Raw genomic sequence first — 24,495 nt, forward strand, 5'->3', positions numbered from 1 at the left:
ATATATATATATATATATATATATATATATATATATGATGCTATATATATATATATATATATATATATATATATATATATATATATATAACTTCACACCAAAAACTTGCTAATGTGTCAGAGTAATATACAAAAAACAAGCCACTGAGTAGGCTTACGTTTTCAAAAATGTACATAATGTACATGTGTACTCAATATTAGAAAAAAAGTTTTTCACTTTATTTCCATACAACTTAATTTATGGAGTTATTTATATTGATTTCTTTGCACTTTTGGGTTATTTGAGTTATTAACAACAGGGACTGATGATCATCTGCTTCTGCACCAGTGCAGAAAATCAGATGAGCAAGAACAGTAGAAATGTTATTTAAAAACAAGTGAGAACATCATAGATTGTGTAAATGCCAGTATGAATGTAAATACATGTAACTGTAGGGAGCAGTGATGGTTATATCAACAGGAGTGTATTGTAAACTATTAAAGTACCACAAAATGAACAGCAGATGTCACTAATTCTCTCCTCTGAATAATCTTTTTTCAATTTTAATTGAATTGAAAGTTCTGGCACATATTTCATTATTTTACAAACCGTTAATCATGCTCCACTCCCTTTTACTGGGTACTTGTACCTTTTTCTAAAATGCACGTTGGAATAAGTCAGGGAGGAGAAAACTGATTGACGTAATTTTCTTATCTTGTTGTCCAAGCTTCCTGTTAAGTCTGACTTTTGTCATGTAGGTATGAGCCACTCTCCACCCAGTTATTGCAAAATTCTGTGTATATAAAGCTGTGAAAAGTGAAACTCTGCTTTACATTTTTGGGGGGGAGGAAACTAGGGTCATTGCTGTTGGAAATTATTCAGGTATGAGCTAAAATTTATTGATTCTGTAATAATATATGTCTTTTTAGAGCCTCTTGGTTTTTCTCAATAATACTAATAACCAAAGTTATTTTATTAATGTGAAATTTTAGAGTGTATAATATTTTAGAGTGTATAATTTGCCTTCATCTAAGTCATAAGTTTGCAGGAACAGCATCTAATTTACTTTTGAGTCCTATAACTTTTTTCACTTTAAGGTATGAATATATGTTTTTCATGTCTATTTAGAATAATTCTAATCACTTTACCTGTGTAACGTTTTTCCTATTCAACCATGTTCATGTTTACTGAGACCCTTATTAGTAACTAATACAGGATAAAATAAACGAAGGACCAGGATACCAGGTTGGCTGCGAGCTGAAACTGGTTGAATGATTTTCTGTATCTGTCTCTTTTTTATCTCACATCTCTGAACTGAACAGCTATGAGTGTTGTGGAAATAAATTATATAGATGGCCTGTCACAATAAGCAATAAATCAATTAATTGCATGACAAATTAAAACAAGCTCAATAATTTCCATTTGCATTGTTTATTGTTTTCCTCTTTTCTCTCGCAGACAAAAGCCTTAAGTCTAATGCATTGGTCTCAACTAGCTCTGTTAAACAAGCTTTTACAGAGACTTCATAATTAATTTTATTTGCTTTTTCTGTTGTTTTGTTTATTTTGGATATCTAAAATGTCTTCCAGTGTTAAATGTTCATTAGAATTTAAAGTTTATTGATATTTGAGAATGTGTTCTTGCATTATAATGCCATTACCAGTATGTTACTTGAAAATGGTCTCCAATAAACAATATCGTTTATTGCAATAAATTCTGGGACAAAATTGTTATTAAGCAATATGTGTTATTGAGACAGGCCTATATATCTAGTATTCATGAATATAGATCTATTCTCTTGCTTATTTTTCCTGTCACAGTTTCTTACATAATTATATTGAATTGTTGCATTTACTTTTCTGAAAATATTACTTTCACTAGATTCAACATGAGGAAATATTATTCAGACTTACAAAATTCAGGCGTATTTCTGTCATATTTAATAATGAACTGGTTTCTATTTATCTCTCTAGAGTCATCATGACTTCACTGCTGGGTGCAGCCTTGCTGACTTTGAGTCTGATGTCCCCTGCCTTGGCTTTTGTTCCAATCGGGGGAGGGGCATCCACTCATGTCAGCATTACTGGGACGGCCCTGCTGCAAAAGGTTGCAGAGACGTGCCGGGCGGTGGCTGATGCAGCCGGTCATGAGTTCAAACCTACGGTAGGAAGGAAGAAAAAGCACATGCAATAACACTAAAACTCTTGGTCAACATATAGAAACTGGACTCTGACATCACATTTTACTGTCCATTTTATAGACAGTAAAAATAAGAGAACACGGGTACACACCCGCACACACCCCTTCACATTTTGCTTTATTCAGTTCTTTATATTTACCCAAATTACCTTGATAACAACATATGAGAAGTGTACAAGCAGCATTTTAACTCTTAGTTCATAATATAAAAACTAATGCAAGAGTATATAAATAATTTCTAATCTCTTTTTTTTCTTCTCAATAATCTTAGTAACACTCATTGTTCTGATAGGAAGGTTTTGCTAATGTATTTTCAAAAAGAGCATTAGAGAGCTTCTATGGAATTAGCTCATGTGCTGCTTTGGTTTTAAAAGACTGTTTATTAAACCAGCAAACACTGCATTAATCACTTTCATTGTTTCTATTCAAAAAGCTAAGCTTATATAATGTATTGGATACTAAGATATTTTAACTATTTATCTTTATTAATAATCACCCAAACCCAAAATTCAATTTCTCAAAACTTTAAATATCAAATCAAAACTTTATGTTTTAATCCTGAATACCTGTATATAGTATGTTTCATTATTTGGACTGAATTCCTTAAGTAAATTAAGGTTGTTTGTGATATTCAAATTCATCAAAGAGTCGTATTTTTCTCTTACGTGACTCAATAAAATAACCTTATTTTAGTTTAGTCACAGTACTCTTGTTTGTGTTATTTTCTTTAACATCTTTGTATTAATTTATCCTTCACTTTAAACATGCACACTTTATCATTTTCACTATTTTCCCCCCACCAGTGTTGATTCTAGTCACGAAAACAACAAATACCCTCTTCTCTGCTTCGATAAAAATCTCCACTTTTATCTCTGAGATCTTTGGCTGTTTCATTGCGCATCACAGTTTAGACTTGAAAAGAGTCTTAAAATCTCTCTGAGCACTTAAGAGGATGGATGCAATATTTGTGCCTGACTCGGTAAAGACAAAATCAAGATACCCACTACCTGTTTCAAACTAGCACTCCTTAAGCTCTTGACTGATAATCATCTTGAAAAAGAAAGATTCAGGTAAATGTGTATGTGTCCTTCACAATTGTTCAGGAACATATTTCACTCAATCATAGCCACAAGTAACACAGCATAAAACGTTATAAAAATATTCGAAGTTTATTTCAGTCACAACAGTTAAAACTGTTTTTGTCACATTTTATGACTTCTCAGAATATTACCTCACATTTGACACCAAAGAGAAACCTAACTCATGTCATGACTAACTACAATGCAAATAGCATTGCATTGTAACTCAACATGTAACTCATATTAATGAGTTACATTCAATGAAATTTTGCAATGAAGAAGGGGAGAAATGACCATTTAACTTCTTGCGTTGTTTTTTTCACTTTCTTAATTATTACCTTTTGACTTCTTCTGAACTTTAGGGTTCTTCTCCAGGAGAGTTAGTCCAGGCCTGTCTGGGTCCCACCGCACCAGGAGATGTCTCCGGTGCCAAGTTCCACTCAGCTCTTCAAGAGATCTACACCCAGAACAGCCTGGTGGACCGTGACTTTGTAAACAGGTAAAGTGGGAAGAAAAATACTGTGGAAAGAAGTTTGAATTAAAATGAACGCATCCAGTAAAATGTTTTGCATTGAAAATTTCTCCAAACTTCAGTCCACCACATCACTTCAACTCCGAAGCTTTCTTAGAGGGACGTGGACTAATCACTGAGGGCGTAGCGGCCATCAAGGCTAACATTCAGAAGGAGAACTTCAAGGCTGCCAGGGAAACATTGGGCAGAGTCCTGCACACAATACAAGTGAGAGGGGTCAAATGACACAAAATCTTAAAAATAAATAGCTCAAAATGATAACAAAAGACAAGCTAGTACATATACTGTATGTCTATTGTTTATAGTACTTTTTTTCAATTGTTTCATATGTATCGTATAAAAAACTAGAGGAAAAGGGTTTAAATGCCTTATAGATAGTTAAAAAGGATGCTATAATATGAGTGTAAATAAGATGCAGAGGTGGCCATTGCACTTTTTTATGAGCTAACTGATTTTTCAAGGCATGATTGTTTCTGTTGATTCTCAGGATTTCTACAGCCACAGTAACTGGGTGGAACTGGGATACACCAAACCATATGTCAACCTCTTAAGACCAGACCTGCCTCTAGAAAACCTGGCAGGTAAAAGTGTTGAAATAAAGAAGGACATTTTCTGTGGGTGGGGTGAAGTGTCTTAAAGAGGACAACTTGAGTCATACTTTCCTGAAAAACACTCGGGTGTCCAAAGTGCAAGGATTGCGTACTTGTGGCTTAGAAAGTCTTCAAAATTTAGCCAATGAAATAAATTAGCAAGTGTTTTTACAGTTATTCACCTGACAAAATTTTATTTAAAAATTGTGAAATTCCACTGCCATCTTTTTTTCTTCTTTTGTGCAGATGTGAACACTCCGACCTGCAGCGACTGTGCCAATAGAAAATGTCCTAATCAGATTCTCTCCAACATCCTGAATGAGAAGAAACTCACATCAGGCTACATGGGAATCTTTTCTTCTCAGAAACCTAAAGGTATATTATCTCATATTTACAACAAATCTAAAACAACACAATCCTCCAGTCCCAGAGTAGTAAGGAAGTTAAAAAATTCTTAAAGTTTGTTGTTAAGTAACTCCAGCAATATGTGGAACATCTATTGTCCACTGTTAAGTACTCTGTCTGAATGCAACCATGCAAAATCTTATTGGAGAAGTCTAAATGTTGTCCTTTTTGACATGGTCCTGCAAAAAAAGAGGAATGCATTTTGAGAAATCTTGTAGGCAGCACATAACTTTATTCCTTTCTTCAAATACTTTCTATTACTTAGCATGAAAAACCAGTATGCAGTCTTTTCTCCAAACCAAATTGTATCTAAATTCTCGAAGACACTATTAATGTTTAAAAGTTATTTTAATACTCCACAGATAGGCGTCTATTAAGACCCAGTTTATCTTCTTCCTCCTGTCTTGTTTCAGGCAAATGTAGCCATGGAGGTGAATCTGATCTCACCAGCACCACAGTTCCTCGAGGAGGCATCAGCAAAGACGAGCGCCGCTCTGACAATAAGGAATTTCATGATGCTGCTGTAAATGCAGCAGTAGCTGCCAGCCTCCAACTGTTAGAAGACATTCGTTTGGCTTCAGGCAACCATGACTTTTTGAGGTATAACAAGATTTAAAGACAAAAAAAAAAGATATAATACACTAAACAGACACAACCTTAGAATCACTGACTGAGGAAGTAAGTAACACTTAATCCTGCCTATTAGTCAGTGGGGTATGTCAGAACCCAAGCAAAAATTCAGAGCCATGGGCAGCCAAGGGACATTGATGGGCCGTGTGGTCCATTCTTCAAGATGAGTAAATATAGCTTGAAAATGCTTTGGGAAGCTTGAAAGTTGACTTCCAATCTAAGTACTTTCAAGCCAACCAAACATCTGAGTTTGACTGTACAGACAAGTCCAATACATGGAGGCTTCATCTTCAGATTTGGAGAACATAGAGGATTGCCTATTAACAACTTGGAGCCTGATATCACAGCTCTCTTTCTGGGCTCTAGTGGAACCCATGCCTTGACTGGTTAGAGATGTTTTGGCAGCAAATGGTGAATGAACACATTAGGCAGGTGGTTACTATGGTATGTCAGCGTACAAACTGCCTAAAAGTAAATTTTGCAATTAAAAAATATGCTTGCCTTTTCTCATAGAATGATGGGGATTGCTCGTTCATCTGTGGTGTGCTTTGTCATTGACACCACCGGCAGCATGTCAGATGATATTGAAGCAGCTAGGACAGTTATGTATAAAATCATTGACAGCAAAAAGGGAACACAAGATGAACCATCTGAGTACATCCTCGTGCCCTTTAATGACCCAGGTATGAACAAGTTTACCTTACTAATCCTAAATGCAGATGCTTAAAGGTTAGTCTCTGTGCTTGGCTCAATTATGCGTGTATTTGTAGAGTTTGGACCTATGATCAGGACAACTGATGCTGAGAAAATGAAAAGAGAAATCTCCAAGCTCAAAGCAGCAGGTGGTGGAGACACACCAGAGATGTGTCTATCAGGACTTCAGGTACATGAACTGACTGTGATGTTTTACAATTTCAACTGGAAACTAGCAGTGCACCAATTTATTGGCCAGCTGATTTATTGGCACCGATTTCCTTGATTTTGGGAGATCGGTGATAGGCTGATACTTACATCTGAAGAGCCAATCTTATCCTCCGAGTTTATCTACCTCAGCAAAAATCAGCCACCATCCTCTTCTGCTCTCCCTTGAGAGAGGCTTGACTGACAGACCGGCCCACCAGGTCATGTCTGCACATTTGCTAATTTTAGCAACATTTCATTGATATCGGCTAAAATCGGAATCAGAAGGTTAGGCTTTTTAAAGATTGGTAATCAGCGATCAGCCAGAAAACTGCAATCGGTGCACTCCTATAGGAAGCATTAAAAGTAACTGTGAATCGTCACTTTGAACTTTTCATTCTTTCAGCTGGCTCTCACTGGAGCCCCTTCCTCATCCAACATCTATGTTTTCACTGATGCTATAGCCAAAGACATTGAACTGAAAGACACAATCATTGCTCTCATGAGGAGCACAAAATCAACGGTAAACATCAAAAAGCACTAAACGATGACGTAAGCATAGCAAGTCTACACAATTAGGGAGATGGAGGTTCTAATCTTTCCATGATCTCTTTTCCATAGGTCTCGTTCTTTATGACGGGGGCAAGCAGGAGGCGGCGGCGGTCTCTAGCAAGTTCCTCCTTCAGTGACTATAAAGACTTGGCTTTGGCATCTGGAGGCCAGGCTATCCAGGTGTCCAAGGCCCAACTCCCTCAGGCTACAGATATTATCCTTGACACCTCAACTTCTGCTCTGGTAGGATTATTTACATGTATTAGTCTGGAAGTGATTGAATTGGTTTAAAGAACCATGAGTTGAATTATCCATCCTTCTGGCAGGTAACAGTTCTTCAGCAAGCTACTGTTGCAGAGCAGGAGACTTTCCCTTTTGTGTTGGATGAATCTCTGAAAAACATCACTATCTACATCACAGGAACATCACTAACTTTCACATTGACCAATCCTGCTGGTAACTCATAGTTTTAAAGAAAATGTCTTGCCTGTCTGTTCTCTGAGAGTAACCACGCTGACTAATGTTGCATGTTTCACATTTATAGGTGTTTCCCAGACTGACACTGAAGCCAATGGTAAACTGGGAACCATCCACACAGTGGGTAACCTCAGGAGAATCCGTCTGTATGCTGACAAGCAGTCAGGAACCTGGCAGATCAACATCATATCCAGTCAGCCATACACACTCAAAGTCACAGGTAAGATACCATATATTTGTTCATCTTTTTTTGTTACCTCTAAATAAAGTTAATGCACCAGTAGCATCGGATGTATTTTGAATTTATCCTAACTTTTTTTGTTTGTTTGTTCCCAGGCCAGAGCACAATTACCTTTATCTATGACTTTGTCGAAAAGTTCACAGGACCTCACTCAGGCTATGCAGTACTCAGTGGACGTCCACGAGCAGGTACACAGAACGGTTCTGTATTTTTTGTATGTACAGTATTCTAAAGTGAAATATTAAAATGTATTTATTGAAGTTTAGAGAGAAATTCATGAGAGAAATTTGTAATCTCTATCTTATGTTGCAGGAAATAATAATAAAAAAGTAAAACAAAACTAAAACAAATTTCTTTTCAAATAAAAAACAGATCAGCCTGCCACCCTGATGCTCTCAGTAATAGGAAGAAAAGGTCCAACTTCAACAACTATCGAAGAGGTTGGCTTGGTAACAATGTCTGGTCCAGAGGTTGTAACCAATGGCACAATGACTGACATGGGGAATGGAGAGATCCTGGTCACGGTTGTTGCCGTTCCTCAGGGGGAGTTTGTGCTCATTCTGAAAGGAACAGACACAGTGTCTAACAGCAAATTTCAGAGACAGTCTACCACCCAGATGTCCGTCTCCAAAGTTAATATCCAGGTCTGTTCTTGCAGTATCTTGTCACATCTTCCAAATACACGTTTGACTGATGACATCAATAAAATGGAGAGTATTCAGATTAAAATTATGTGTGAAAGTTTCAATAATCTATATCTTAAAACGTTGCCTTGAGCAAGCAAATCAACTTTTTAGTGTTTTAAAGTGATCATGCAAAAGGCTACACAAGGTCATTTACACTTTTTTTTTGCCCATTTTCTGCTCAATACGCCTACATATGTTTAACTATGGCAGCAGATTCTGCAATTTACAAAAGAAAAACAAAGTAGGCAAGTGAACATTCTAAGGACAACAGAAGGCCTTTAAAAACGATTTGCTACAGGTTAGCAATGTCTGGAAGCCATTGCCAGTTCAGTGTCAGCTAAGACTTGACACTGAACTGCAGAAATGCATCGTCCTGATTATATGTAGTATTCCAAGTTTTCATAATTGAATAAAAAGCATACTCTCTGTGCCTAGTATTGTATGTAAGAACATTAAAATATATTTTGGTGTGAAAAGATAGAAACTGGTCCTCCCTAACAATGTGCCGTGATTCTTCTTTCTCAAGGCTGCAGTGGAAAGCAGTGTTAAGCCAGGGGAAACTTTTAAACTTCCCTTCAGTGTGATGACCCAAAGTGAAGGGGGTGCATACACCATCAGCGCCCGAAATGACAGAGACTTTCCTATGTCATACCCAAAAACGTGAGAAAAATCTGCTTTATATGGTTTCTTTCCAAAATGTTCCTGTATAAAACTGACATTATAGGATTGGGGTGGGAGGAAAACATTTCTAATGTGACATCAAGCATCTATGTAAGACTCATAGGAATCTACTGAACTAATGAGCAGCAAAATTTGGCCTACATATTGCAATATACAAGTTAAAAAACTAAGAATTTAATTGATAACTGTAAAAATGATAATAATGATAATGCAAATTGTCTTTTTAGTTGGAGTATATTCATGTTATGATAAATGATCTTTTTTAACACTGAAGTTCACAAATTCTTGCAACATAATTTTAAAACTAATTTTTACATCTTTTGACAGACTCAGTTTGTTAAGTGGAGAATATGCTAATGCTACACTGACTATTACACCAACTACTGACACAGAATCAGGCACTGATGTCACTCTGACTATTGAAGCCAAATCATCAAGAGGCATTGATTCCAATTACGCTGTTCTGAGACTGTCTGTTGTCAATAAGGTAAGATGACATATTCTCATTAGGCTCTCCAAGAAAACATGGTAGAACAAAACAGGATTTTATTCTGATTTATGTACAAATAACATCTGCAAAGAACACTTGTCTAAAACTTTCATACAATTTGAAAATGTGGTTTATAAGAAAAAAATGAAAAGACATCCACATTAAAAATGACAACTTTAGGTCAAAAGTTGCTTTGGGCTGATCAAAGCAAACATGAGTTTTAAAGTCAAGGCTTAGATCAAATTTGGACAGAACTATAGGCCAAAAAGTCACATTTTCAACATTTTATCTTTGCTAAATAAAGATAAGCACTGGCAAACCTTAAATAGCCAGAGAAAGATGCCCATGGATCTCCTGTGTTTGGAGGGACTTTCTTCGCATTCTATAGTAAATTTTATGTTGGGGAAATTTTATTATAAAATATTGAACTGAAACACTTTTAGGTCACATTGGTTTGTCTTGAGTTTTGCTCCTACATTAAATGGATTACCAAATGCACCAAACATTTCCATTAGCTCTAGAAATAGACTTTTAAACCTAACCAAAAAGTGATATTTTTTTAAGAATACCATACTGATTTGAAAGGTCACTTCAGTTCTTAAAAGGCCATGCAACAGTGTTAAAATTTCAATTGATCCAAGTCTTGAACTGGTACTCCCAGAAGCGAGCACATCTCGTTATGACCTCCCTCCACCGGCTGCTAGTCCATTTTAGAATAGAGTTCCTCCTATTGGCTTTGATTCCTCTGGACCAATCACTGACCTTTGCCGTTTTAAATCCAATATTAAGACTGTCACTGTGGCATTTTATTCCAAAGTAAAGTGATTAATCATAAAAACCCAGCTTTATTAGGGCTTTGTGGACATGACGAAGAATCACTGTCTGTAATAGTCACCTTTCTTCCTGCATTTTACACAGATCACAGATTTTATTCCGCCAAAGTGTGAAGTGACGACAGTAGTGGCAAATTGCCCTCATGATGTCTCAAAATGTGGACCTTTCCAGTGGGAGCTCTCTGCCAACTTCACTGATGAAAATGGCACTGGGATTCAAAGCATTTCCTTGATTCAAGGCAATGGGAATTTTACACACACCACTCTGAATGCTTCTGTCGTCCAGGCGTACTACAGCGCCTCCTGCTGTTCGCAGATCGTCGAGATTGTAGCTGTAGATAAGGCTGGCAATGTGGGCAAATGCTACCACTCGATCATTCGTTCACACAGTTTTCCTACTACAACTCTGTCGTTGCCACTATGGCTTCGCCTTTTGGCTTCTATTTTTGTGGCAAGGCCTTAAAGAAGTTTACAGGATATCATGATAAATGTTCAGTATAGCTTGTAAATTATTTTGTTTTGAAAAAAAGCCTACTTACGCTCTTGCCTCTTATTAAATATTTTACACAGTTTGTTAACTTAAAACTATTTGCTTTTCACTATTGTGATGACATTCATTACACACCTTGTTGGTGCTGCGACAGCACCAACAATGACTTGCAGGCTGAATAAGTTAGGTCATTGCTACTAAGCAGAATTAAATACAACGCTGCAACTTGGTCTTTAATGCTTAAGAGTCAAGTACTAGATATCTGGATCACTACTAAATATTACCAATGCAGTAAAATGAATGCATGATTCAAAAGTGACTCTTTAACCCTGCCTCACAGAGGAAGCCCCTTACTTTTGTGTCCATTTAGATGAGTGAACAAATAACTTCTTCAAAAATGTTTGACCTGTTCATGAGAATTAGATGCCATGTCTTGTACATTATATATAAAAGTAAACTACAGCACACATGTATTCAAATCTGCATACACCAAAGATTAAGGCATCACATAACTGATGTATTACCAAATAAAATGGAGCATTTCACTATTTCTGTTTTTTGAGTGATTATTACAGACTAAACTACAGGTATTGTTCTTGTAACATTCTCTTTTTCGGGTTTATTTCAGTGTCTGTACTAGCTTTCTCAGCAGGACAAGCCCTGAGACAGCAAAAAGACACCTCAACAAATTTACTGCTAAAATAATTTTTTTTTCCAATTACTGCAATTACTGTGCTTGATGTTTTATTCATACATGTTTTACTGATGTTGTAGAGTTTACGTCCTTTAACTAAATAACACCACATAAGATGATTCAGTTGCCTTGTCATTTACAGTGCTAAAAGTATGAACTACTTTCTGACGTGAAGTAAAATAGTCAATTGACCTTTGAAAAGAACACTGCAGCAGTTGCAAGTAAAGCTCTTCTTCATATGTGATTAAAGGGAGCTTGAGAGTAACTCCTTTCTACCTCACAAAGGTTGTGATGCATTGCTTGTTGGGTTTTGTAATATTTGAAGAGTAGCAAACAGTGTGGGCAGGTAGCAAACAAAATAACTCATAGCTTTTCTTCAAAGGGGTTATAAACATTAAACATTTTTGTTCACCTGGAAACTGAATGCCAAATACTCACCCCTTAAAAAAAACAATGGCAAACCTCAGAGGTACTGTATATGATAGTCAGATTAAGTGGTTGGATTTTTGGAATCTCTACCTAGTTTTGTATTCTTCAAATGCATAATTTTTACATGCCCTTTTAACAGTTAAAAATCTGCTTCCATTTGCCTTGAAAAGACAAAATCTAATTACTTATTGCTGTCTGAGATGATAAGTTTTAAGATTCTGATTACATTATTTCACTGTCCTATAGCTTCATATGTGGTCAAACATTTATGCCTAAAGGTTGTCCAAAGTCAAATAACAGCAGTAAACAGGTCTAGGTGGTGAGCCTAAATATGGGTTAAGCAGCAACCCCTAGCTCTTTCTGGGGACACACTAAGGACGTTCCAGGTAAGAAGAGTCAGTATGGGACAGCTCTGGACTTACCCTAATACCTTGTTCGTGAGACATGTCCAAAATACCTACTAAGCTATCTGAAGTCATTTCACAACTCCAAGTTTTATATCACGTAGTAGCATAACTCCAAGTCTACAGGATAAAAAGATACTTATTAATTCCAACATCACAAACAAGACTTTTGTACAAGACATTTATTATTTCTTCAAACAAAATATCCATCTGAAATTGACAGAAATCAGGAACTTTACAATATATACAGCTGTTTTCCATAACTTACATATCAAATCTGTTTTGTTAAAACATTTTAATATCTTGTGCACTGAAAAAAAAAACTTAGGCAATTAGTAAAGTACTACTACTTTTGCAATGCAACAGTAATCATAGAATTAAATTTAATACTTTTCTTTCTTCTTTAACTCAGTCAACAGACACTGAAGCATTGTCGAAGTGCTTCTTGTTCCTGTTTGACAAAAAGGTTTAACTAAGGCATGAAATGAAGTCGAAATAAACTTAAAGCATGCACAAAATCACACACTGATATCAGAATACTTTTTTCTGCTCAAACTGTTCATATCCTGATATCCAAGTGAATTATAAGCGGTTTGTAAAAAAAAATCTTGCCATAAGCAATGTAAACAGGAGATAAAGCAAAAAACATTTACAGCTCTTCTGATGTTGATCCATTAAGTGCTTACATACTTGTATTGAATTGCTGTAAAAGCAAGTCAATTCAACAGTCAAACATTAAGCCTGAAAAAGCTACATAATGAAACAAATTACAATATTTAAAAAATTCTCTTAAATAAAAATAATTATTTTTAGATAATGTTTTCACCGCTGGTTCAAATTCCAATGTTGCATTAATTCTCGTTAAATATTTTAATTGTGTTTGTGAGGTTACGGGAAAGTGAGTCAAATACTTGCGTCACTGGATAATCTAAAACAGGTGTCTAAGAGATAACTTGCAGACTCTTGGAAATTTACAAAGCATTCAGTATGTAATAGATAATTTTCCTATTACATACTTCTTAAAAGCTATGGCAAGCAATGAAAATGAAGGTTACCACAAATCTGGCAATTGTTACTCACAAATTAAGTAAAACCAACTACTTTCCCACCTTAAAATAAAAAAGCACAAGTTTGCATAACTTTGTCTTTAAATTCCAGATAAATTATTTTAAACAGCAAATATATCAACAAATGTTTTTTTTTCTTGCTACACTATAAAAAGCACACTGTGCCAGTTATATAACAGTTTAAAAAAAATAAGACATCAACCCATCTATTTTGTGCAAATTCAATTGAAATTTTGGGGCTCGTCAATGCATCTATATTCACATTATACACTTTGCCATTTTTGTTTTATTTTCCTAAACCCTTACATACATAAAACAAGGTGATTACTTTTCTTTTTTGAAAGAAAAATAAAACCAGTTCCTAAAGCTGTAAACTGTGTTTTGTTGCAGCAAGTCATTACTAACACAAAAAGAGAAAAAAATACTATTGAATAAACATGTACAATTAACTGATTTTTCTCTCTTACAGTGCAAGCGCCGAGAAAAACAGGGTGGTCCCGTTTTTAAAAATTTATTCCAGTTTTATTTTTTATGCACACTTTTAACGTGCTTTTTCAGGTGACCAGTCTGAGTGAAGTTCTTGGGGCAGTGTGGGCAGGAATATGGTTTCTCCCCAGTGTGGGTATATCTGTGTCTCTTCAGGTTATTGTAATCTAAAAATCCTTTACCACAATATTGACACCAGTGTCTCTTTTCTCCATTGTGCCACCGCAAATGCACATTCAACTCCACTTTCCTTGTGAATCTCCTTTCACATATGTGGCATTGGAAAGGTTTCTCTCCGGTGTGGATCCGTATGTGAATTTCTACATCCCGTTTGGTGTAGAAACCGTTGCCGCATACTTGGCAGATAAAAGGCCTTATCCTGCCATGGACCATTTGGATGTGTTTGCTTAGACCGAAACGATAAACAAAGCCCTTCCCGCAATGTTGGCAGACGTGAATCCTGCCGTTGCGATGTACCCGATCGTGACGTTTAAAAGTCGTGGAGTCTGGGAAGTACTTCCCACAGAGTTTACAGGAGAAAGGCCGGTATATTTTATGGAGACTGACATGGCTCTCGAGTGCATTGCTGTTGCTAAAAACACGGCCACATTCTCCACACTGGTTCCTCAGCAGATGCCTGCCGATGACAGCCAATGGCTGTAAGGGTGACACAATAGGTGGTGCACTAAGGGGTATATCTGGAATTCTGTATTCTACCTTTAGAGGTGGCGGCCTTATTATATCAGTCATAGGTTTTTCATTGGGCGGAAGCGTAGGAGGATACCACACTTTAGCTCGCCACTTCTTCACAACCCCTGATGAAATCACTGGTAACTCCAGCTTTTTCTTTTTATAGCTACCTCTTTTCTTCCCAACTCTTCTCCTACCTTTAGCTGCATTGGTCAATTTTTTGGCACTTGCAACTTTATGGTTTGTTTTCCGACCACAATGGCCTTGAAGTTGTCTGGGTTTCTTAGGATTGGATTCTACAGTCATTGGGGGACTGGGATCATTTTTTGCCATTTTAAGACACTTTGGACTGGGGGATTCAGGTTCACTCTTAGTTATCTCAGTAATAGAACTGTCTGCAGTTACAATATACCTCCTAGGAGTGAAAGGACTGTATTCCCTTTTCATGGATTTTGTCTTGGGGTTAGATTTAGGTGATGTAGAGCAACTTTGGGTGCTCGACATCTCCGGGCTTGAGCTGTTTTCATCTGTACTAGATTTTGTCTTTTCGGGACTAGAAGATACTTTGGTTAACCTCTTAGGACTCAGTGAACTGGATTTTGCACTTTTAGGTGTAGAATCATTTCCTGTTATTTTAAAACTTATAGAAGTGGGTCTCCTGGGACTGGCAGAACTGGACCTTTTAATTAGTGAAATTGTATCATTTTCATTTGACGTGGACTTCTTTGGACTCACAGAAGTTGATTTAGTTACATTTATGCTTGTACTTTCTTTTGGAGAGCTCGACTGCCTTGGACTTTCAGATATAGACTTCATAACACTATGTCTACCTGAGCAAGGTTTCTTAAAACCTACATTAGGTGATTCTTTTGTAGATCCTGACATTCTAGAAGTACCACTTAGTTCACCACCACCCTTGTGCAGTCCTAAACTCTGCATACAAGCAATCTTACTTGGAGAGACAATATAAAGAGCTTGAGCTGGTATTTTGGTTGAGCCTTGAACAATTAACCGTGGTTTCTTGTTGTTTTTGTTCTCAGTCTGCATTTCTTCTCCTGCAACCTGCTTTGTCGAACTTCTTTTTGCTTCCAAATGAGCCTGCAGATGACTACGTAGACGGGAAACAATGGATTTGGTTCCTCTGGCATTTGAAATTTCATTAACGTTGGACTGTAAAAAAGAAAATGTGAATTTAGTACAACGCAAAAAGAAAATAGAAACACTTCACTATATTTATGCATTTGCATAGCTTACCTCATTTTCCAAAGGTGACACAGAGAGTTTGGCTAGAAACTGAGCTTTACTCATCTGAACATGAGGGTCAGATGTATCCTCCTGTGTTATGAAAGCACCTTCTTGTTCATCCTCCATGTCACTGCATAAAATGTCCTGTTCCAAATCAGGAGTTAGTCGATCTGCCTCAGCTGAGACATGAGCATATGATGACTTTTCTTGGATGATACCCTTGGATAACAACGTTGAGATTAAGACCGATTCTTTGGTGGAAATAGACAACGGGAGTCGAGTTAATCTGACCACTGCTCTGAGTTTGCGCTCAGTAGTTTGGGTTAATGCCAGAGATACTGATGGTGGTACTCCATCAGCTGGAAATTCTGAACCTGAGTGTTCTTGAATGGAAGCTATTGTACTTTCAGCATTAGCGCTAATTTGTCCAGGAGAGTTGAGGTTGTCAGTTGTGCTGTGTAATTTTTTAGATGATGTTGCATGACCTGAATAAGATGAACTTGATTCTTGTAACTCAGACATCAAGTGTTTTGATGATTCTGGATGAACAGGAGCTACAAATTCCTTGTCATCCAGGGTTGCTGCAAGAGCAATCGTCTCAGGTTCTCTGGAGACTCCAGATGGCATCGCTTTTGAAACAATAGTTATTGTTTGAGGGGCCACATACTGATGATCTGTAAAGATTGTGCTTGACTGTAAAGACATGACAGGATCCTGTTTCCTGTAGACAACTTTAATAGTTTTTTTGGGAACTGAAGAAAGGGGAGGCGTAGCTGCTGTAGATGATGGAGGTAGATAACTTTTGTTCAAAGTTGCTGGGTTAACTGGAGAATGTGGGGTTTGAGACCCTGCTTTGGCAATATCAGATGTAAGAGAAGGTCTTGGGAGAATAATTATTGTACGAGGTCCTTTATTGGGTGCTGGCCTATGGATCAGAGGAAGCGGAAGTGACTTTATCACCGTCTGAGTAGCAGAAGCCGACGACAAAGAAGATGATGCAGTACAACTTGGAGGCAAATGTGACGGTTGTAACGTGACAACATTTTGAAGGTCTACTACTTTCGATGAAGAGGCAGCTGTTAAATCGTCAGACGCAGATGATGTCGTAGTTGACATGAACAGAGTTTCAACAGGAGCCATCTGTTGCATTGTTGGAGTCTCAACTACTGCTTTGAAGGAACCCACAGAAGAAACAGAACTGGACGTGATCTGAGGCTGTGATACGACTTTTAATGGGAGATCATTTTTTTCCAAAGTTGACTGATTCATAGCTTCAACAAGCAGCAAGGCATCCTGAAGGCTAACCGAAGTCTGGCAAGCTTTGAGCAAACCTGAAGATGCTTGTACTGGTACAGCCAATGAGGTGGTTGGCGTTTTATCTGCTGTCACGTCTTTTTCGACTTCTGGGCAATGCTCTTGCAATTCAAATGTGGGTTGCTCTCCAGCGGAAAAGCTGCAACTCAAAGATTCAACATCTATGATGTCGTCTTTCAAAGAAATATCTGCACTCTCTTTAATTGATGAACTCATGACAGATGAAGTCACCAATGGTGGCGAAGGACACGTCATCTCCTTTGACTTTAAGTCCACCTGGTGTTTTGGATCTTTATCTGTTGAAGTAGGAAGAGCTTGTTTTTGCCTAGTTTTCTTTGGTGGGCGTCCTCTTTTGCGACCTGTTGAAGATTTGGGCTTGGAATTATCTTCCCTTCCAGGGACTTCTTTGTTTAATTCTTCACCTGCCATGTTTGTGTTTACTGATGCAGATTCTAAATGGGTTTGCTTATTATGTGTTGTTCCACTGTCCGTGTGAGGAACCATTTGTTTGCCCTCAGATGTTGCGAGTCCTTGTTTTGCCACTTCCACTATTTCCGACTCTTCCTTAATATCATCCCTCAGGGCATCTTTAAGTGAAATAACCAAGGAATGCTGCATGCCAGTGGACTGGTTGTGTGTTATCTGTGAACTTTCCGTTTCTAAACAGGGTAACTGTAAAACCATCGGGTTGTTCGTTTTCTGAGGTACTGTTATTTGGGCAGTTGAAGAATTGTTTACGTTTGGTCTTCCAATTGGAGCCCCACCAACAGAAGCCCCAAATGAACCTAGTTAACACAAAAATTATAAATGATTAAGAGAATTTAGATAAAATTATACAAAATACTTAAAAATTAGAGTATATGGTATAAAAAAATGCAGGCTCTGATTATCACCCCCCACCTGATTCAAATTCTGGATCATCATCTTCTTGCTTGAACTGGGACTGTAGAGAAGAATGGCAGTGAGATTATTGCAGGAATTTAACAAATAATAAATTTTCCAAGAAAAATATGGGAATTATTTTAAGTACCAAGTTTAAAAACACACCTCTTCCTTGACAACTACAAACGCCATCTGAGAATTTCTGTCTCTATAACTGACATAGTTGTGCTCTTGTAAACTGTAGTTGTTCCAATTATAGTTGGATTGCTGACCGTGCCTTTCCAGATCTGTGCGCATTAATGGTTCACATTCCTCCACCAGAATTGTTCGGCAAGGAACAAGATCTGTAAACATGAATAAAAATGTCAAACACAATTTGACATGGTAGACTGAAGTTAATAGCAAAATTGGGAAAATTTTGAATAATAAAGTTAATATACATTGCTGCCTTTAGAATAACTTTTCCTTTTTAGCAGAAATGAGTAATATAATTCAAAGCCCAAACTTGGTCATATTTTCTCACTACAAATTCAACAATATATATTTTTAGGAGCTTATCTGTGCAGAAGGTAACAAAAGATGCTTTCAATTATGAAGAAAAAAGATGTCCAAATCATGTTGCAAAAATATCTGCAACAGCATACTGTAGTTTTGATTTGTTAATACAGTCAGGGGGTATGTAGGCCTACCACGCATGCTGCTTTAGCGCTTTCCATTAATTGTTATAGTCTTCAAAAAAAGTGCTTAGTATATAGAACAGGAAAACAACTCATGTATTGCACAAGTTTTATTCTTACTCCAGTTAGCACATGACTAACTGGAGTAGCCCTAAAGAAACATGTAGTGAGTCATATCCCTACTCCACCATCCAAGATCGACAGCAAGAGCCTGACACATTTTTACGAGACTTTTAAAACATTTGTAACAAGTGAGAGAGCGGTTTAGAAACAAGTAATGGAAAATAAATGACAAAGGAGAGGAGAGTTTGAAACTTTGTACATACTTGTTACAACATACTTGTTACAACTGTTACCATGTCCTGACTGTAAATTTTGAGATAATCATAAAAGAAAATAAATTTAAAAAAATCTATCTACTGTGCCTCTTCCGAAGTGATTCTACGGCCATCTGTGGAAAATGCACAGCTCCTGGTTAGAAACAACCAATCAGAGACAGGAGGAGGGTCTTAGAACTTTCAATCACACTCATGTATGCCCTGCTCACAGCCTCTTCCGCACAACATGTAAGCTAATGGTGGAGAAACATTCTAACATTACGGGGAAACTTTTTACCCATCATCATCAGTGTCCATACTTTATAGCCTGTGCATTCACAGTGGGGAGTGGGAGCTGTGGGGAGCTTGCCTGGTGGCAACTACTGATTTACCACCAAGCACTGGTGTGTCTGGGTGAGAAGCTTTAATACCCAAACCTCTGTGACAAAGATGTACCAAGCCGTACTGCTGTAACCAATAGGAAAATTTACAAGCTTAATCATCATTTGACCTAAAGACGGGCAGCAGTGAGACAGTTTTAGGCAAAATATTGTAGAGCTAAACAAATTTACATGAAATTTCAAAATTTGCACAGAAACATACAGATATAATGCTAATGAACATTTTTAGACAGTTTATTAGCAAAAAAAAATAAATTATTTGGAGGTTAGTTACACTTAAACCAAACAAAAACACCAAATTATGCAGCACATGTCAATAATCAAACTACTGGGCGTGCTGTGGTGGCGCAGGGGGTTAGCACGCCCCACGTTTGGAGGCCTTAGTCCTCAACGCGGACGTCGCGGGTTCGACTCCCGGTCCCGACGACCTTTGCCGCATGTCTTCCCCCCTTTCCTTCCCTGTTTCCTGTCAGCCTACTGTAGAAAAAATACGAGCCACTAGCGCTGTAAAAACTCTTCGGAGAAAAAAATGGAAAAAAAAAAAAGAATCTAACTACTTCACACTTCCTTGCCATTTTTTTTAATTGAAATTTTTGCTGATCTGTGTTCAAAGTGATACCCTTGGACGTTATCTAGTTACAGTGTTGACAGTTAATGGCAAAACACTGCATCTTTTTTTTTTATTTTTTTGTATGATTGTAACATTTTCCTGATCACCAATATTCCTGACAGTGCATAGCAATGGCACATGTACGACAAACAACAGTCAGGTGCTGTCTAATCCAGTAATACAGTGGTCCCCAACCTTTTTATTACCGCGGACCGGTCAAGACTTGGCAATTTTGCTTCGGCTGAGGGGCGGGGGTGAGGAGGAACCGTCAGATAATGCTTCTGCATGGTGGTTTTTTTTGGCCCAAATTTTCCTTTTACAACAATCTTACAACGTCCTGCAGTGTGTGATGTGTTAGGTGGTGGTGTGTAAAATTGGGCATATTCAATATTGTCTTGGCCCGATTATCGAAGCCTCTGGGGTTCTCCCTGATTGGCAGCGAGAACGCAGCCTGTTGAATATGACAGGTAGAAAATCAGAAAGCGCGGTGACGTAAGAACGGAGGGAATCCCAAACAGTTGACAACTGAGAGTCCGGTGGACATCGGAGGTGATATGTGGAAATGTTTATTACTATATGTAAAAGTCATTTTTATATATTTTCATTATATGTGGTTATGTTTATTCAGTTAAAAATGTTAGCTACGAAAAAATATAACTCACCTCCAAATCATAGTGCAGCAAATAAAACGGCTGCTCCCGTCATCTTTTATCAAACGCCTTTTCTTTTTGTTACGTCTTTTATCGCTTAAAATGAGTCCACAAACTATCAATACTGCGTCTATATCGTCATCCGTGTTTGATTATTCTAAATTCATGTATGGTATGTTGGGGGTTTTACTGGAAGTTTCCAAAGACGTCTAATCTGTTTCTTACTCATTTTGCTGCTTGTGGGCTCAATGTTGGCGCACAAGACATAATTGAAAGAATCCGGTTAAAGGATTTTCAAAATAAAAGATCCTCCAGACTCAAATAATACATAAAACGGAAATATTTAATTATTTCTTGCGAGGTCTGGTAAAATTTTTTCCATGGACCGGTACCAGTCCGCAGGTTGGGGACCACTGCAGTAATATATCAATGACTGTCACACGACATAGTGAAAATTTTAACAAATATGTATAAAAACATATTTAAAAAGTTACCTGCTGCAGATTTAACATGAATATTTGTAAAACACTTAAGAGTTAAATGTTCTTAAGCACATTATTTTAAATTGAATTTAATTGTAATGTATTTGGAATCTTTTTCTGTTAACTCGAAATTGTATAATTGACAAAAATATATAAATATAGTTTTTAAAGACTGGAATTATATATTTTTTTTCATTTCACAGCACAATCAAGTGACTGGTTTTGATGAGGGAATAACATACCATGACATAAATCTAAATAACAATAATAATAATAGTACACCTTTTTAAGACCATAACTTGTACCCATGAAAAACAAAACAAACAATGAGTGAGTTTATGTACTTTAAGTACTTTGATGACTTGCAGAGGAATAATCAAAAGGTATAATGTAATACAATTATTATAATCCTGTATTATTTTTGAAGGTTTTATATGCAACTCACTTCATTTGATTGTGGTTCTTATGCCAGTTTGGGCCAGTTAATAAAGGAGAAACCCTTTGCAGATAAATATTTGAGTCCCATAACGCTTCCTTACTAACAGCCAATTTTAAGAAACTACTTTAATTAGTGGTTGTTACTGTGGGCACAAAACGTCCTCGAGGCGGGTAAGAAAACGGTACAAAACGTCCTGTACCAGACTGCTCCTTTGCTTTGACTTTAGTACTTAGATTCAGTCGGATACGAAACGAACAAAAATAAAGTTGGAAATTGAGAAACAACCAGCATCATTGTATCCAACAACTTTTTAATTTGTTCTTGGCCCTTAAGTTAGTTCATCTCTTTACGCTCCAGACAAAAACAAAAAGGTAATTGAGAATGAGAGAAAATGTGAATGTGTAACGTAAGAGGAAATTTGTCATGTAACTAGTAAAAGTAGCCACATCTCTAGAAGACTGCTGCAAAATCCTTTTTGCTTTCACCTGTTCCTTACACCGAAAGACCACAGTACGGTTTCCCTCCTTTTATGTATCCCACCCTCCTGATAAGATTGGCATTACGCCGCGATTACGTAACGGTCATGAGCTTAGGCTACCCAGCAAAATAACGTGGAAATTCTGCCGAGCCTTATTATAAAATCTAAACGACAAAACAAAGTCAATAATAATAGTACTGCGTTATGCTTAGTGTAATAAAGATAACTACTCACCACACTGTATAGCAGTGTCGCATTTCTCAGAGGCATCGCCAGGTTCTGTAACAGAGTGACTTTCTCCTGTGTGAGAAACCGGTTTGCTTTTGGCAGTCTCATATTGGTAACATCTCGTTTTCAGGTCCTCGTTCTCCTTCTTGATCTTGGAAATTTCTTCCTTCAGCTCATCCACCATGTTTTCAAAAAGTTTCGTCGTCTCCGCGATGGCGCTCTTCAACATACTCTCCATGACGGAGGCATACTTCGACTGAAAATCATCCGCCGACATCTTGATAAAACCTATAGGCCCCTCCGTTTATGCCCAGACGAGTTCAGCTGCGGAACGAAAGCATTAAAAACAGGGTATTAACGGCTGACCCAATATGGCTCCTTCACACGCACAGGACGCGGACTCTGCTTTGTGTGACGCACATCAAATGACGGTTGGAGTTGAGCTAATATCCGGTCACGAACTCTTATCCTAATTTGTCATTTTAAATGATCTAAACCACCAGAATAAATTAAAACCAATATTAGCAGCAAATTACCTCTGAGTTTACATAAACCCCCGAAACTACAGACGCGCCGTTCCGTGACACACACAATGCCACAATGTGGCTAAAACGTGTCTACTTCCGCCTCTTCCTTCTTCTTCGGTGAATGAAAATAATCGCGTCTTCTGCCACCTAGTGGACACCAGTGTGGGACCGTGAAAGACATCAGAGCAACTAGATTTTCTTTTTATTTCAAAAGTTTTCCGAATGCTTATAAATTCCACGACAACAACTCAATCAAGCCTATTAACACAAACACAACAAATTACAGATGGAAAAGCTTCAATAAAAAACATGTTGTTGACAAAAGTGATAAATAAATATTAAAATAATATGTGGACATGACTAGTTAAAACTAAACGTCAAATAAGTATTTATTTATTTGTTTGTTTGTTTATGTATTTATTTATCGTTGTCAAATTTGTAACAACCCTTAGAAAAAATATTGATTCCTATCAAGAGAATTATAAACCAAAGACGTTTGTTAATTTTTTTTTTAACTTGCCCCTTAAAATCTAGTCTTGCAGAGTTTCAAGTTAATCACAATAACTTATTGGACTTTTCTGTTTAAAACGTGTGAACATGACCACACTAATTTACAACACATTTACCAGTAAGTAATTTATCTGGCATATCACCCAGAGGGAAGAACGTTTATGTTACATTTTCCGTTATAATAAAATGCATGGAAAGCAGAGAATAGTAAATATATTTTAAGGCTAGAATGAAAATTCGTAGTCGATCTAATTCACACTCAACCAGTTGGGGGCGGTGATGCGCGCATTTATTTCTTCCCCTAGATACAGAGACTGAAATTGGTCTCAATTCGGCAACCGTGTTTTTAAGCACAACAAGCCATAACTTATTGGGCTAATATTAGACATAGTGAACATCAAACAGGCCACCATGCTGGGGTCACGTGATCAGCTGGTTTCTCCCTCGGCCTGCTTGGTTGTGGGGAAGGTGGTCAAAGGTGGAACAGGCTGTTTGAACTGAAGCAGCCTCTGCAGTAGGACGAACTGCTGGCAATTGTTTGCGTTTTTTGTTGTTCTCTGTCCTGCAGCTGAAGCGCCATTTGTCTGGAATGCAGACAGGAATGTTATGTTCAATGTGTTTTTAAGAGTACTTTGCAAACCAAATGTCCTGTTAAGAAAGGTTTGATGTGGAGATTAATGTGACCCATTAAAGTCTTTCTGTTTTTTACAGGATAATATGTATGCCTTTAAGCATATATTGTATGATACAGTAAATAAGTAAAAAGGTCCTGTTCAAAACTTTTATTACTCTCCAACCTTGTTGAGAAAAAGAGAAAAAACGAGTTAGTGGTTTTGGATGGATAATTCCGGACACAGTAATAAATAGGTAACTTTCAAATTAGTCCTGCGGTATTACCATTATCCCATCATGGATCCTTGGACAGGTTGTAGTTGATTGGCAAAAATCTCCCTCGTTTATTGAAATGAAGGAGATAATTAGTAATAAATGAGGTGGAAATATAAGTAGGAAGGACATATTCAGAGAATACAGATCTATACAGGTGCCTCTAAAATGATACATAACAAACTAGGTATGTCTCTTGTAATTTCAGATTTAAATATTATGAAAAATAAAATAATAACAGATAAATTAATGGCAATTTAATTTTCCAGTGGATTGGAGAAGTTGGAGAAAAGACGGTTACGATTTTTTCAGACTC

General features: G+C 37.2%; 2 protein-coding genes across 2 annotated transcripts in view; one reads left to right on the forward strand and one right to left on the reverse strand.

Moving 5' to 3' along the window:
- Positions 1-11,312, forward strand: part of vwa11 (von Willebrand factor A domain containing 11) — a 28,803-nt gene extending 17,491 nt beyond the window's left edge. Inside the window, exons 2-18 of the mRNA XM_032562626.1 lie at positions 1,953-2,142; positions 3,620-3,756; positions 3,852-3,996; positions 4,277-4,370; positions 4,626-4,754; positions 5,198-5,384; positions 5,928-6,097; positions 6,185-6,297; positions 6,721-6,837; positions 6,936-7,109; positions 7,193-7,322; positions 7,411-7,563; positions 7,680-7,772; positions 7,957-8,228; positions 8,797-8,930; positions 9,279-9,438; positions 10,360-11,312. Coding sequence (XP_032418517.1) covers positions 1,960-2,142; positions 3,620-3,756; positions 3,852-3,996; positions 4,277-4,370; positions 4,626-4,754; positions 5,198-5,384; positions 5,928-6,097; positions 6,185-6,297; positions 6,721-6,837; positions 6,936-7,109; positions 7,193-7,322; positions 7,411-7,563; positions 7,680-7,772; positions 7,957-8,228; positions 8,797-8,930; positions 9,279-9,438; positions 10,360-10,737 — 2,769 coding nt within the window. The 5' untranslated portion in view covers positions 1,953-1,959 and the 3' untranslated portion in view covers positions 10,738-11,312. The remainder of the gene's footprint in view (positions 1-1,952; positions 2,143-3,619; positions 3,757-3,851; positions 3,997-4,276; positions 4,371-4,625; positions 4,755-5,197; positions 5,385-5,927; positions 6,098-6,184; positions 6,298-6,720; positions 6,838-6,935; positions 7,110-7,192; positions 7,323-7,410; positions 7,564-7,679; positions 7,773-7,956; positions 8,229-8,796; positions 8,931-9,278; positions 9,439-10,359) is intronic.
- A 1,143-nt stretch (positions 11,313-12,455) lies between these two features.
- LOC116719918 (serine-rich adhesin for platelets-like) lies at positions 12,456-22,907 on the reverse strand. Its single transcript, XM_032562744.1, has 6 exons — positions 22,794-22,907; positions 22,264-22,581; positions 18,141-18,319; positions 17,994-18,036; positions 15,789-17,878; positions 12,456-15,704 (listed from the first exon to the last, which is right to left on the reverse strand). Exons 2-6 carry the CDS (start codon positions 22,532-22,534, stop codon positions 13,881-13,883), a joined length of 4,407 nt encoding a protein of 1,468 aa, XP_032418635.1. The 5' UTR covers positions 22,535-22,581; positions 22,794-22,907; the 3' UTR covers positions 12,456-13,880.
- Positions 22,908-24,495: the final 1,588 nt, after the last annotated feature.

This window comes from Xiphophorus hellerii, chromosome 5 (assembly GCF_003331165.1).
Source record: "Xiphophorus hellerii strain 12219 chromosome 5, Xiphophorus_hellerii-4.1, whole genome shotgun sequence".
NCBI lineage: Eukaryota > Metazoa > Chordata > Actinopteri > Cyprinodontiformes > Poeciliidae > Xiphophorus > Xiphophorus hellerii.